The following is a 16,723-nucleotide window of genomic DNA, read 5'->3' on the forward strand; positions in this document are numbered from 1 at the left end:
ACAGCGTTGTGTTCTAAATGACAGCGTAGTGTTCTAAAGGACAGCGTAGTGTTCGAAAGGAAGGCGTCGTGTTCTAAAGGACAGCGTAGTGTTCTAAATGACAATGTAGTGTTCTAAATGACAGCGTAGTGTTCTAAATGACAGCGTAGTGTTCTAAATGACAGCGTAGTGTTCGAAAGGACAGCGTAGTGTTCTAAATGACAGTGTAGTGTTTTGAAGGACAGCGTCGTGTTCTAAATGACAGTGTAGTGTTCTGAAGGACAGCGTAGTGTTCTAAAGGACAGCGTAGTGTTCTAAAGGACAGCGTAGTGTTCTAAATGACAGTGTCGTGTTCTGAAGGACAGTGTCGTGTTCTGAAGGACAGTGTCGTGTTCTAAATGACAGTGTAGTGTTCTGAAATGACAGCGTAGTGTTCTAAATGACAGTGTCGTGTTCTAAAGGACAGCGTAGTGTTCCAAATGACAGTGTAGTGTTCTAAAGGACAGTGTAGTGTTCTAAAGGACAGCGTGGTGTTCTAAAGGACAGCGTAGTGTTCTAAAGAACAGTGTCGTGTTCTGAAGGACAGCGTAGTGTTCTAAATGACAGTGTCGTGTTCTGAAGGACAGTGTAGTGTTCTAAAGGACAGTGTGGTGTTCTAAAGGACAGCGTAGTGTTCTAAATGACAGCGTAGTGTTCTAAAGGACAGCGTAGTGTTCTAAATGACAATGTAGTGTTCTAAAGGACAGCGTAGTGTTCTAAATGACAGTGTAGTGTTCTGAAGGACAGCGTCGTGTTCTAAATGACAGTGTAGTGTTCTGAAGGACAGCGTAGTGTTCTAAAGGACAGTGTCGTGTTCCGAAGGACAGCGTAGTGTTCCAAATGACAGTGTAGTGTTCTAAAGGACAGTGTAGTGTTCTAAAGGACAGCGTGGTGTTCTAAAGGACAGCGTAGTGTTCTAAAGAACAGTGTCGTGTTCTGAAGGACAGCGTAGTGTTCTAAATGACAGTGTCGTGTTCTGAAGGACAGTGTAGTGTTCTAAATGACAGTGTAGTGTTCTGAAGGACAGCGTTGTGTTCTAAATGACAGTGTCGTGTTCTGAAGGACAGCGTAGTGTTCTAAATGACAGTGTAGTGTTCTAAATGACAGTGTAGTGTTCTGAAGGACAGTGTAGTGTTCTAAATGACAGTGTAGTGTTCTGAAGGACAGCGTCGTGTTCTAAATGACAGTGTCGTGTTCTGAAGGACAGCGTAGTGTTCTAAATGACAGTGTAGTGTTCTAAATGACAGTGTAGTGTTCTGAAGGACAGCGTAGTGTTCTAAATGACAGTGTAGTGTTCTAAATGACAGTGTCGTGTTCTGAAGGACAGCGTAGTGTTCTAAATGACAGTGTAGTGTTCTAAATGACAGCGTAGTGTTCTAAATGACAGTGTCGTGTTCTGAAGGACAGTGTAGTGTTCTAAATGACAGTGTAGTGTTCTGAAGGACAGCGTCGTGTTCTAAATGACAGTGTCGTGTTCTGAAGGACAGCGTAGTGTTCTAAATGACAGTGTCGTGTTCTGAAGGACAGCGTAGTGTTCTAAATGACAGTGTAGTGTTCTGAAGGACAGCGTAGTGTTCTAAATGACAGTGTAGTGTTCTAAAGTGAGTCACACAGACAGCTGAATGAGCTGAAAAAGGAGGAGACAAACTGACTGAGACTCATCCCCTCCTTTGGGCTCATCGTACTTCGTCACAGTTCAGTGTGTATGTGTGTGTCTCTCACCTCCCCCTTTGGGCTCGTCGTACCCTGTCACACAGTCCAGCCAGCCAGGAGGGGGCGCCGATGGACCCTCCTCTGGAATGTTGGGATCAAACGCCCCTGTTGATGTCAGGGAAACATCTGGTTCATGTCCCAACTATCCATTAGACCACGCAACAGAAAACAACTCATTCCAATAGGACCTCAACCATTTCACTCTGTTTCAGACGGTTTCCTTTTGGTGCCTAATGAACATGACCCTGATAGGAGTAGGAACAGGAGTCATTCCTGACGCTAATAACCAGGGCCAGGAGTTTTTCCTGACTGTAATAACCGGGGCCAGGAGTCTTTCCTGACTGTAATAACCGGGGCCAGGAGTCTTTCCTGACTGTAATTACCGGGGCCAGGAGTCTTTCCTGACTGTAATAACCGGGCCAGGAGTCTTTCCTGACTGTAATAACCGGGGCCAGGAGTCTTTCCTGACTGTAATAACCGGGGCCAGGAGTCTTTCCTGACTGTAATAACCGGGGCCAGGAGTCTTTCCTGACTGTAATAACCGGGCCAGGAGTCTTTCCTGACTGTAATAACCGGGGCCAGGAGTCTTTCCTGACTGTAATAACCAGGGCCAGGAGTCTTTCCTGACTGTAATAACCAGGGCCAGGAGTCTTTCCTGACTGTAATAACCGGGCAGGAGTCTTTCCTGACTGTAATAACCGGGGCCAGGAGTCTTTCCTGACTGTAATAACCGGGGCCAGGAGTCTTTCCTGACTGTAATAACCGGGGCCAGGAGTCTTTCCTGACTGTAATAACCAGGGCAGGAGTCTTTCCTGACTGTAATAACCAGGTCCAGGAGTCTTTCCTGACTGTAATAACCGGGCCAGGAGTCTTTCCTGACTGTAATAACCAGGGCCAGGAGTCTTTCCTGACTGTAATAACCGGGGCCAGGAGTCTTTCCTGACTGTAATAACCGGGGCCAGGAGTCTTTCCTGACTGTAATAACCCGGGCCAGGAGTCTTTCCTGACTGTAATAACCAGGGCCAGGAGTCTTTCCTGACTGTAATAACCAGGGTCAGGAGTCTTTCCTGACTGTAATAACTGGAACCAGGAGTCTTTCCTGACTCTAATAACCAGGGCCAGGAGTCTTTCCTGACTGTAATAACCGGGGCCAGGAGTCTTTCCTGACTGTAATAACCGGGGCCAGGAGTCTTTCCTGACTGTAATAACCGGGGCCAGGAGTCTTTCCTGACTCTAATAACCAGGTCCAGGAGTCATTCCTGACTCTAATAACCAGGGCCAGGAGTCTATCCTGACTCTAATAACCAGGGCCAGGAGTCTATCCTGACTTTAATAACCAGGGTCAGGAGTATTTCCTGACTCTAATAACTGGGGCCAGGAGTCTTTCCTGGCTGTAATAACCAGGGCCAGGAGTCTTTCCTGACTGTAATAACCAGGGCCAGGAGTCTTTCCTGACTGTAATAACCGGGACCAGATTCTTCAAAGTTAAGGTCTGGTCAAAAGAAACCCAGTTATGACAGAGACTCCGATGTCAAGGTTCAAAGATCAGGGGGCACTGGTTGAATTTGAACCCTGGGAGAAGAGCAGGGTTCTCTTCTCCTAGAGAAGCAGTAGCAGAAGGTGTTGGATATAGGCAAGGCCCAGGTTATAGTCCAACTTAAATGGCATTATACTCTTATGTTACAAGTTTAACGGAGCAGCAAACAAATGTTATAAATAATTAACCTCCAAACTCATGGCTTGTGTCCAATAGTGAAGTTTGTGTCTTAAACATAAGGGATGCAGTTCTAATAACAATAATATTATATTATAATATTATTATTATTATGTATCGAAGGTTTTAATGAGACAAAACCACAGTGAGAGAGAATGTTAGCAATGATGAGAATGACCGGGGCTGTTCTTTTCCGCAATATTATATATTATTATTATTATTTTGTCTCTCTCATTAAAACCTTCGATACAGAATGGAATAATAGAGACAAAAAAAGACAAATGCTCAATTGAAAATAGCCATCATTTTTATTTGACCTTTTATTTAACCAGGCAAGTCAGTTCAGAACAAATTCTTATTTTCAATGACAGGTTAACTGCCTGTTCAGGGGCAGAAAGACAGATTTGTACCTTGTCAGCTCAGGGGTTTGAACTTGCAACCTTCCGGTTACTAGTCCAACACTCTAACCACTAGGCTACCCTGCCGCCCCTCATCCGGGATGGCCCAGGCCGATAGGCCCAGCTGACAGCTGACAGGCCCAGCTGACAGGCCCAGCATCATTAGAAACTTCTCTCAGTCAGGCAAACAACATTAGCCTACATCATAACATGAGTATCTGGCAGGCCTGAGTCATGGAAATGCCATTGAAATAGAAAAACCAACCACCGGCCCAGCTGACAGGCCCAGGCTGACAGGCCCAGGCCGATAGGCCCAGCTGACAGGCCCAGCTGACAGGCCCAGGCCGATAGGCCCAGCTGACAGGCCCAGGCTGACAGGCCCAGGCCGATAGGCCCAGCTGACAGGCCCAGGCCGATAGGCCCAGCTGACAGGCCCAGCTGACAGGCCCAGGCCGATAGGCCCAGCTGACAGGCCCAGGCTGACAGGCCCAGGCTGACAGGCCCAGGCTGACAGGCCCAGCTGACAGGCCCAGGCTGACAGGCCCAGGCTGACAGGCCCAGGCCGATAGGCCCAGCTGACAGGCCCAGGCCGATAGGCCCAGCTGACAGGCCCAGCTGACAGGCCCAGCTGACAGGCCCAGGCCGATAGGCCCAGCTGACAGGCCCAGCTGACAGGCCCAGGCTGACAGGCCCAGGCTGACAGGCCCAGGCCGATAGGCCCAGCTGACAGGCCCAGTTGACAGGCCCAGCTGACAGGCCCAGGCCGATAGGCCCAGCTGACAGGCCCAGCTGACAGGCCCAGCTGACAGGCCCAGGCCGATAGGCCCAGCTGACAGGCCCAGGCCGATAGGCCCAGCTGACAGGCCCAGCTGACAGGCCCAGGCTGACAGGCCCAGCTGACAGGCCCAGGCCGATAGGCCCAGCTGACAGGCCCAGGCTGACAGGCCCAGGCCGACAGGCCCAGGCTGACAGGCCCAGCTGACAGGCCCAGCTGACAGGCCCAGCTGACAGGCCCAGGCCGATAGGCCCAGCTGACAGGCCCAGGCCGATAGGCCCAGCTGACAGGCCCAGGCCGATAGGCCCAGCTGACAGGCCCAGGCCGATAGGCCCAGCTGACAGGCCCAGGCCGATAGGCCCAGCTGACAGGCCCAGGCCGATAGGCCCAGCTGACAGGCCCAGGCTGATAGTGGTCAAGTTCCTGAGGTTCAAAGACAATGTAGCTGATCTGGAAAGAGACAAGACCTTGAGGAATGTACATCTTCCTCAACAAGGACCGTCCTGAAGCTGTGCGCCAGAAGAAGAAAAAATAACTTATCTCAGCAATGAAAGTTACCAGCGCGTGTGGGGACATTTCTTACATCCGCTATGACAGGCTCATTGTCCACCCTCCATCCCAAAAGCCCGGAAGGGGTGAGAGAGCCAAGCCTATGGCACAGTCATGTGGTCAAGTGCTGCAAAGAAATACCTAGTTAAGCTGCAGCTGGCCCAGAACAGAGTGGCACATCTTGCTCTTCAGTTTAATCAGAGGGCTGATATTAATACTGTGCAGCTAGTCTCTCTTGGCTAAGAGTTGAAGAGAGACTGACTGCATCACTTCTTCTTTTTATAAGAAACATTAATGTGTTGAACATCCCAACTTGTTTGCATAGTCAACTTAAACACATCACTGACACACACACTTATCCCACCAGACATGCCACCAGGGGTCTTTTCACAGTCCCCAAATCCAGAACAAATTCAAGAAAGTGTACAATATTATATAGAGCCATTATTGCATGGGACTCCTTTCCATCTCATACTGATCAAATGAACAGCAAACCTGGTTTCAAAAAACAGATAAAGCAACACCTCACCCCTATTGGACCTAGATAGTGTGTGTGTGTTGATATGTAGGCTACTGGACCTAGATAGTGTGTATGTGTTGATATGTAGGCTACTGGACCTAGATAGTGTGTATGTGTTGATATGTAGGCTACTGGACCTAGATAGTGTGTATGTGTTGATATGTAGGCTACTGGACCTAGATAGTGTGTATGTGTTGATATGTGGGCTACTGGACCTAGATAGTGTGTATGTGTTGATATGTAGGCTACTGGACCTAGATAGTGTGTATGTGTTGATATGTGGGCTACTGGACCTAGATAGTGTGTATGTGTTGATATGTAGGCTACTGGACCTAGATAGTGTGTATGTGTTGATATGTGGGCTACTGGACCTAGATAGTGTGTATGTGTTGATATGTGGGCTACTGGACCTAGATAGTGTGTATGTGTTGATATGTGGGCTACTGGACCTAGATAGTGTGTATGTGTTGATATGTGGGCTACTGGACCTAGATAGTGTGTATGTGTTGATATGTAGGCTACTGGACCTAGATAGTGTGTATGTGTTGATATGTGGGCTACTGGACCTAGATAGTGTGTGTGTGTTGATATGTAGGCTACTGGACCTAGATAGTGTGTATGTGTTGATATGTGGTCTACTGGACCTAGATAGTGTGTGTGTGTTGATATGTAGGCTACTGGACCTAGATAGTGTGTATGTGTTGATATGTGGGCTACTGGACCTAGATAGTGTGTGTATGTGTTGATATGTGGGCTACTGGACCTAGATAGTGTGTGTATGTGTTGATATGTGGGCTACTGGACCTAGATAGTGTGTATGTGTTGATATGTAGGCTACTGGACCTAGATAGTGTGTATGTGTTGATATGTGGGCTACTGGACCTAGATAGTGTGTGTATGTGTTGATATGTGGGCTACTGGACCTAGATAGTGTGTATGTGTTGATATGTAGGCTACTGGACCTAGATAGTGTGTGTATGTGTTGATATGTGGGCTACTGGACCTAGATAGTGTGTGTATGTGTTGATATGTGGGCTACTGGACCTAGATAGTGTGTGTATGTGTTGATATGTGGGCTACTGGACCTAGATAGTGTGTATGTGTTGATATGTGGGCTACTGGACCTAGATAGTGTGTGTATGTGTTGATATGTGGGCTACTGGACCTAGATAGTTTGTGTGTATGTTTTAATATGTAGGCTACGTAGTTCTGTCCTTGAGCTGATCCTGTCTATTAAATGTTCTGTATGATGTCATGTGTCATGTTTTGTATTCTGTGCTCTGTGTTCTGTGTTCTGTGCTCTGTGTTCTGTGCTCTGTGTTCTGTGCTCTGTGTTCTGTGTTCTGTGCTCTGTGTTCTGTGTTCTGTGCTCTGTGTTCTGTGCTCTGTGCTCTGTGTTCTGTGCTCTGTGTTCTGTGTTCTGTGCTCTGTGTTCTGTGTTCTGTGCTCTGTGTTCTGTGTTCTGTGCTCTGTGTTCTGTGCTCTGTGTTCTGTGCTCTGTGTTCTGTGCTCTGTGTTCTGTGCTCTGTGTTCTGTGTTCTGTGCTCTGTGCTCTGTGTTCTGTGCTCTGTGTTCTGTGCTCTGTGTTCTGTGCTCTGTGCTCTGTGCTCTGTGCTCTGTGTTCTGTGCTCTGTGCTCTGTGTTCTGTGCTCTGTGTTCTGTGTTCTGTGCGGACCCCAGGAAGAGTAGCTGCTGCTTTCGCAACAACTAATGGGGATCCTAATAAAATACCAATAACCAAGTTTTACAAGTTATTAGTCGTATGTGTGGAACACGCAGGGTGGTAAACACCGTCCAACGAAATGCTGACTTGCAGGTTCCTTCTGGACAATGCAACAACAATAAGAAATAATCAAATATAACAATACTAACATAAAGTAAATGGCTCAGCAGAAGAGAATAAAACATTTTATCATAAGTATAATACCGGAATAATAACAATAATAACAATAATAACAATAATAACTGGCATATGGGTGGACTGGACAGTGATCTCTCCCTCTCTCTCTCACAGGAAAAACAGACATTCGTTGAGAGGGAGAGTACAGGATGTTATATTGTCAGCCACCAACAATCCTACTCTGTCTGGCTTATAAAGATCACGTTGGATTTGAAAGGTCTAGGCTAGGGAGTAGTCAGGCAAACTTTTTAATCAAACAATATTTATTTCCAAGAACTGGAAAGGCCGGGAGAGAGTCGAGCTGAGCAACATAATGTGTATTATATTAACCAATAAACTTTATACTACAGTCATGTTATCAGCAGCTAATGTCCATGTAGGTAGACCTATCATGTGAGGTTTACGTAGTATAATAGTATAACACATGATGTGTTAACACTGTTGGTGGAAACATCTTTGTCCTCACATGACCCAGGTTGAATACAGCCTGAGGGAATAAGGAGTGGCTCCTAGATCTAGATAGATCAACATTGTGTATGAGTTGCAAACGCCAATCCCCACACACACTACTTACCTACTGATATACCTTTGTAATACACAGACACACCTACTGATCTACCTTTGTAACACACACACACACACACACACACACACACACACACACACACACACACACACACACAAATCTGACTTTGTATCTTCATGCACAGTGATTCAATACATTTTGTTAGAATTATTATTTAACTTGGCACGTCAGTTAAGAACAAATTCTTATTTAACATGACTGTCTACCCCAGCCGAACCTGGACAACGTGATACAGCCTGGATTTGAACCAGGGTCTGTAGTGACACCTCTAGCACTGAGATGCAATGCCTTAGACCACTGCGCCACTCAGGAGCCCCTAATACAACAAGCTACTTCGGTTTTAGTTATCATCATATAACATCATCATCAAACGACTACAACAAGCTAATCATCACCACTCAGGAGCCCCTACTACAACAAGCTACTCATCACCACTCAGGAGCCCCTACTACACAAGCTACTCATCACCACTCAGGAGCCCCTACTACAACAAGCTAATCATCACCACTCAGGAGCCCCTACTATAACAAGCTAATCATCACCACTCAGGAGCCCCTACTATAACAAGCTAATCATCACCACTTGGGAGCCCCTACTACAACAAGCTAATCATCACCACTCAGAAGCCCCTACTACAACAAGCTAATCATCACCACTCAGGAGCCCCTACTACAACAAGCTAATCATCACCACTCAGGAGCCCCTACTACAACAAGCTAATCATCACCACTCAGGAGCCCCTACTACAACAAGCTAATCATCACCACTCAGGAGCCCCTACTACAACAAGCTAATCATCACCACTCAGGAGCCCCTACTACAACAAGCTAATCATCACCACCCAGAAGCCCCTACTACAACAAGCTAATCATCATCACTCAGAAGCCCCTACTACAACAAGCTAATCATCACCACTCAGGAGCCCCTACTACAACAAGCTAATCATCACCACTCAGGAGCCCCTACTACAACAAGCTAATCATCACCACTCAGGAGCCCCTACTACAACAAGCTACTCATCACCACTCAGGAGCCCCTACTACAACAAGCTAATCATCACCACTCAGGAGCCCCTACTACAACAAGCTAATCATCACCACTCAGGAGCCCCTACTACAACAAGCTAATCATCACCACTCAGGAGCCCCTACTACAACAAGCTAATCATCACCACTCAGGAGCCCCTACTACAACAAGCTACTCATCACCACTCAGGAGCCCCTACTACAACAAGCTAATCATCACCACTCAGGAGCCCCTACTACAACAAGCTAATCATCACCACTCAGGAGCCCCTACTACAACAAGCTAATCATCACCACTCAGGAGCCCCTACTACAACAAGCTAATCATCACCACTCAGGAGCCCCTACTATAACAAGCTAATCATCACCACTCAGGAGCCCCTACTACAACAAGCTAATCATCACCACTCAGGAGCCCCTACTACAACAAGCTAATCATCACCACTCAGGAGCCCCTACTACAACAAGCTAATCATCACCACTCAGGAGCCCCTACTACAACAAGCTAATCATCACCACTCAGGAGCCCCTACTACACAAGCTAATCATCACCACTTGGGAGCCCCTACTACAACAAGCTACTCATCACCACTCAGGAGCCCCTACTATAACAAGCTAATCATCACCACTCAGGAGCCCCTACTATAACAAGCTAATCATCACCACTCAGGAGCCCCTACCACACAAGCTAATCATCACCACTTGGGAGCCCCTACTACAACAAGCTACTCATCACCACTCAGGAGCCCCTACTACAACAAGCTAATCATCACCACTCAGGAGCCCCTACTATAACAAGCTAATCATCACCACTCAGGAGCCCCTACTACAACAAGCTAATCATCACCACTCAGGAGCCCCTACTATAACAAGCTAATCATCACCACAATCATCACACTACTGTGTGAGAACCAAAAGAACAAGTTGCAAGAAAACACTGTTGTCCTTATTACAGTGTAATAACTTCTGTACGATAACAATATAGTATAGTTTACACTGTCCTTACATGGTATTACAAAGGTATTACAACATGGTGGCCCTCAGGAACCTGTCGGGCCCAGACACCATCAACACAACATGGTGCCACTCAGGAACCTGTAGGGCCCAGACACCATCAACACAACATGGTGCCACTCAGGAACCTGTAGGACCCAGACACCATCAACACAACATGGTGCCACTCAGGAACCTGTAAAGCCCAGACACCATCAACACCCTACAGGTTCCTGAGTGGCACCATGTTGTGTTGATGGTGTCTGGGCCCGACAGGTTCACGGTGCCACTCAGGAACCTGTAGGGCCCACACACCATCAACACAACATGGTGCCACTCAGGAACCTGTAAAGCCCAGACACCATCAACACCATACAGGTTCCTGAGTGGCACCATGTTGTGTTGATGGTGTCTGGGCCCGACAGGTTCACGGTGCCACTCAGGAACCTGTAGGACCCAGACACCATCAACACAACATGGTGCCACTCAGGAACCTGTAAGGCCCAGACACCATCAACACAACATGGTGCCACTCAGGAACCTGTAGGACCCAGACACCATCAACACAGTGCCACTCAGGAACCTGTAGGACCCAGACACCATCAACACAGTGCCACTCAGGAACCTGTCGGGCCCAGACACCATCAACACGGTGCCATTCAGGAACCTGTCGGGCCCAGACACCATCAACACAACATGGTGCCACTCAGGAACCTGTAGGGCCCAGACACCATCAACACGGTGCCACTCAGGAACCTGTAGGGCCCAGACACCATCAACACAACATGGTGCCACTCAGGAACCTGTAGGGCCCAGACACCATCAACACGGTGCCACTCAGGAACCTGTAGGGCCCAGACACCATCAACACGGTGCCACTCAGGAACCTGTAGGGCCCAGACACCATCAACACAACATGGTGCCACTCAGGAACCTGTAGGACCCAGACACCATCAACACAACATGGTGCCACTCAGGAACCTGTAGGGCCCAGACACCATCAACACAACATGGTGCCACTCAGGAACCTGTAGGGCCCAGACACCATCAACACAACATGGTGCCACTCAGGAACCTGTAGGGCCCAGACACCATCAACACAACATGGTGCCACTCAGGAACCTGTAGGGCCCAGACACCATCAACACAACATGGTGCCACTCAGGAACCTGTAGGGCCCAGACACCATCAACATGGTGCCACTCAGGAACCTGTAGGGCCCAGACACCATCAACACAACATGGTGCCACTCAGGAACCTGTAGGACCCAGACACCATCAACACGGTGCCACTCAGGAACCTGTAGGGCCCAGACACCATCAACACAACATGGTGCCACTCAGGAACCTGTAGGGCCCAGACACCATCAACACGGTGCCACTCAGGAACCTGTAGGGCCCAGACACCATCAACACAACATGGTGCCACTCAGGAACCTGTAGGGCCCAGACACCATCAACACAACATGGTGCCACTCAGGAACCTGTAAGGCCCAGACACCATCAACACGGTGCCACTCAGGAACCTGTAGGACCCAGACACCATCAACACGGTGCCACTCAGGAACCTGTAGGGCCCAGACACCATCAACACAACATGGTGCCACTCAGGAACCTGTAGGGCCCAGACACCATCAACACAACATGGTGCCACTCAGGAACCTGTAAGGCCCAGACACCATCAACATGGTGCCACTCAGGAACCTGTAGGGCCCAGACACCATCAACACGGTGCCACTCAGGAACCTGTAGGACCCAGACACCATCAACACGGTGCCACTCAGGAACCTGTAGGACCCAGACACCATCAACACAACATGGTGGCACTCAGGAACCTGTAGGACCCAGACACCATCAACACAGTGCCACTCAGGGACCTGTGATCAAGTGGTGGCTTTGTCATCGTGCACCAGAATGCCCTTTTCATTCCATTGACCATGTGCACTACACAGCACCACCTTTTCCCTATGTAGTGGCACTATCTTTTGAACAGAGCTCTATGGGTCCTGTTTTTAAAAAAGGTGTGTAAAGAATAGGGTGTCGTTTGGGATTACAGTCCATGTGTATTACAGAAGTATTCATATGTGGGCTTTTCCCATTACTTCCAATTGTTAGTTTTGAATGTACCAGCGTACAGGGCTAAATATACTACAGGCTGGCCATTGGTGTCACTGAACACAATACAGTCACCAGTCTATAGAAATACCAATGAGAAGCAGTTTCCCCTGCACTGTTATGAGATGGGAGTTTAAGATTATAGGTGATATATATGTCACTCAGCAGAGGCCTTTATCCAAAACAACTTACAGTACAGTATGAAACAAGTGTGAAAATGACTCACTACTGTAGTGTCTCTGGATCAGAGAGTCTGCTAAATGACTCCCTACTGTAGTGGATCAGAGAGTCTGTTAAATGACTCCCTACTGTAGTGGATCAGAGAGTCTGCTAAATGACTCATGCCTGTAGTGGATAAGAGAGTCTGCTAAATGACTCACGACTGTAGTGGATCAGAGAGTCTGTTAAATGACTCACTACTGTAGTGTCCCTGGATCAGAGAGTCTGCTAAATGACTCACTACTGTAGTGTCCCTGGATAAGAGAGTCTGCTAAATGACTCACTATTGTAAGTGTCTCTGGATCAGAGAGTCTGCTAAATGACTCCCCACTGTAGTGGGTCACAGAGAGTCTGCTAAATGACTCACGACTGTAGTGGATAAGAGAGTCTGCTAAATGACTCACTACTGTAGTGGATCAGAGAGTCTGCTAAATGACTCACTACTGTAGTGTCCCTGGATCAGAGAGTCTGATAAATGACTCCCTACTGTAGTGGATCAGAGAGTCTGCTAAATGACTCACTACTGTAGTGGCTCTGGATCAGAGAGTCTGCTAAATGACTCATTACTGTAGTGGATCAGAGAGTCTGCTAAATGACTCACTACTGTAGTGGATCAGAGAGTCTGCTAAATGACTCCCTACTGTAGTGGATCAGAGAGTCTGTTAAATGACTCACTACTGTAGTGTCCCTGGATCAGAGAGTCTGCTAAATGACTCACTACTGTAGTGTCCCTGGATCAGAGAGTCTGCTAAATGACTCACTACTGTAGTGTCCCTGGATCAGAGAGTCTGCTAAATGACTCACTACTGTAAGTGTCTCTGGATCAGAGAGTCTGCTAAATGACTCACTACTGTAGTGGATCAGAGAGTCTGCTAAATGACTCACTACTGTAAGTCTCTATGGATAAGAGAGTCTGCTAAATGACTCCCTACTGTAGTGGATCAGAGAGTCTGCTAAATGACTCACTACTGTAAGTGTCTCCGGATCAGAGAGTATGCTAAATGACTCACTACTGTAGTGTCCCTGGATCAGAGAGTCTGCTAAATGACTCACTACTGTAGTGTCCCTGGATCAGAGAGTCTGCTAAATGACTCCCTACTGTAGTGGATCAGAGAGTCTGCTAAATGACTCACTACTGTAGTGGATCAGAGAGTCTGCTAAATGACTCACTACTGTAAGTGTCTCCGGATCAGAGAGTCTGCTAAATGACTCACTACTGTAGTGGATCAGAGAGTCTGCTAAATGACTCACTACTGTAAGTCTCTCCGGATCAGAGAGTCTGCTAAATGACTCACTACTGTAGAGGATCAGAGAGTCTGCTAAATGACTCACTACTGTAAGTCTCTCTGGATAAGAGAGTCTGCTAAATGACTCACTACTGTAGTGTCCCTGGATCAGAGAGTCTGCTAAATGACTCCCTACTGTAGTGGATCAGAGAGTCTGCTAAATGACTCACTACTGTAAGTGTCTCCGGATCAGAGAGTCTGCTAAATGACTCACTACTGTAGTGTCCCTGGATCAGAGAGTCTGTTAAATGACTCCCCACTGTAGTGGATCAGAGAGTCTGCTAAATGACTCCCCACTGTAGTGGATCAGAGAGTCTGCTAAATGACTCACTACTGTAAGTGTCTCCGGATCAGAGAGTCTGCTAAATGACTCCCTACTGTAGTGGATCAGAGAGTCTGCTAAATGACTCACTACTGTAAGTCTCTCTGGATAAGAGAGTCTGCTAAATGACTCACTACTGTATGTGTCTCTGTGTAAGAGAGTCTGCTAAATGACTCACTACTGTAAGTCTCTCTGGATAAGAGAGTCTGCTAAACGACTCACTACTGTAGTGGATAAGAGAGTCTGCTAAATGACTCACTACTGTAAGTGTCTCTGGGTAAGAGAGTCTGCTAAATGACTCCCTACTGTAGTGGATCAGAGAGCCTGCTAAATGACTCACTACTGTAGTGGATCAGAGAGTCTGCTGAATGACTCCCTACTGTAGTGGATCAGAGAGTCTGCTAAATGACTCCCTACTGTAGTGGATCAGAGAGTCTGCTAAATGACTCACTACTGTAGTGGATCAGAGAGTCTGCTAAATGACTCACTACTGTAAGTCTCTCTGGATAAGAGAGTCTGCTAAATGACTCCCTACTGTAGTGGATCAGAGAGTCTGCTAAATGACTCACTACTGTAAGTCTCTCTGGATAAGAGAGTCTGCTAAATGACTCCCTACTGTAGTGGATCAGAGAGTCTGCTAAATGACTCACTACTGTTAGTGTCTCCGGATCAGAGAGTCTGCTAAATGACTCACTGCTGTAAGTGTCTCCGGATCAGAGAGTCTGCTAAATGACTCACTACTGTAGTGGATCAGAGAGTCTGCTAAATGACTCACTACTGTAGTGGATCAGAGAGTCTGCTAAATGACTCACTACTGTAGTGGCTCTGGATCAGAGAGTCTGCTAAATGACTCACTACTGTAGTGGCTCTGGATCAGAGAGTCTGTTAAATGACTCACTACTGTAGTGGATCAGAGAGTCTGCTAAATGACTCACTACTGTAGTGGATCAGAGAGTCTGCTAAATGACTCACTACTGTAAGTCTCTCTGGATCAGAGAGTCTGCTAAATGACTCACTACTGTAGTGGATCAGAGAGTCTGCTAAATGACTCACTACTGTAAGTCTCTCTGGATAAGAGAGTCTGCTAAATGACTCACTACTGTAGTGGATCAGAGAGTCTGCTAAATGACTCACTACTGTAGTGTCCCTGGATCAGAGAGTCTGCTAAATGACTCACTACTGAAGGTCTCTCTGGATCAGAGGGCCTGCTAAATGACTCCCTACTGTAGTGGATCAGAGAGTCTGCTAAATGACTCACTACTGTAAGTGTCTCCGGATCAGAGAGTATGCTAAATGACTCACTACTGTAGTGTCCCTGGATCAGAGAGTCTGCTAAATGACTCACTACTGTAGTGTCCCTGGATCAGAGAGTCTGCTAAATGACTCCCTACTGTAGTGGATCAGAGAGTCTGCTAAATGACTCCCTACTGTAGTGGATCAGAGAGTCTGCTAAATGACTCACTACTGTAAGTCTCTGGATAAGAGAGTCTGCTAAATGACTCACTACTGTAAGTGTCTCTCTGTAAGAGAGTCTGCTAAATGACTCACTACTGTAAGTCTCTCTGGATAAGAGAGTCTGCTAAACGACTCACTACTGTAGTGGATAAGAGAGTCTGCTAAATGACTCACTACTGTAAGTGTCTCTGGATAAGAGAGTCTGCTAAATGACTCCCTACTGTAGTGGATAAGAGAGTCTGCTAAATGACTCACTACTGTAAGTCTCTCTGGATCAGAGAGTCTGCTAAATGACTCACTACTGTAGTGGATCAGAGAGTCTGCTAAATGACTCACTACTGTAAGTGTCTCCGGATCAGAGAGTCTGCTAAATGACTCACTGCTGTAAGTGTCTCTGGATCAGAGAGTCTGCTAAATGACTCACTGCTGTAAGTGTCTCCGGATCAGAGAGTCTGCTAAATGACTCACTACTGTAAGTGGCTCTGGATCAGAGAGTCTGCTAAATGACTCACTACTGTAGTGGATCAGAGAGTCTGCTAAATGACTCACTACTGTAAGTGTCTCTGTGTAAGAGAGTCTGCTAAATGACTCACTACTGTAAGTCTCTCTGGATAAGAGAGTCTGCTAAACGACTCACTACTGTAGTGGATAAGAGAGTCTGCTAAATGACTCACTACTGTAAGTGTCTCTGGATAAGAGAGTCTGCTAAACAACTCACTACTGTAGTGGATAAGAGAGTCTGCTAAATTACTCACTACTGTACTGCCCTGCCAAGCAAAAAGGCAGTAACTGCTCATTTGATCTAAAACGAGTTAGTCATTTTTGCTACATTAAATACATGCTTTATCGCGTGGACAAGTATCCTGCCTCTATTGTATTGTGTTCAGGAGAAAATGGGGGTCATGTTAGCAGTAACTGGATAAAGTTACTATTTAACCAAGGTAAATAAAAGCAATTTTTCTCAGTTCCACGCTATGAGCAGTTACTGCCTTTGTGCTTGGTAGGGCAGTCATATTGTCTCTGGATCAGAGAGTCTGCTAAATGACTCACTACTGTAGTGGCTCTGGATCAGAGTCTGCTAAATGACGCACTGCTGTAAGTGTCTCTGGATCAGAGAGTCTGCTAAATGACTCACT

At 47.0% G+C, this 16,723-nt stretch overlaps 1 protein-coding gene across 1 annotated transcript in view; it reads right to left on the reverse strand.

The window, feature by feature from the left end:
* The window catches only part of ssuh2.1 (ssu-2 homolog, tandem duplicate 1), a 43,519-nt gene that overhangs the window by 22,673 nt on the left and 4,123 nt on the right, over positions 1 to 16,723 (reverse strand). The window contains exon 2 of the mRNA XM_052528609.1: positions 1,741 to 1,836. Coding sequence (XP_052384569.1) covers positions 1,741 to 1,836 — 96 coding nt within the window. The remainder of the gene's footprint in view (positions 1 to 1,740; positions 1,837 to 16,723) is intronic.

This window comes from Oncorhynchus keta, chromosome 10, assembly GCF_023373465.1.
Source record: "Oncorhynchus keta strain PuntledgeMale-10-30-2019 chromosome 10, Oket_V2, whole genome shotgun sequence".
Classification (NCBI taxonomy): Eukaryota; Metazoa; Chordata; class Actinopteri; order Salmoniformes; family Salmonidae; genus Oncorhynchus; species Oncorhynchus keta.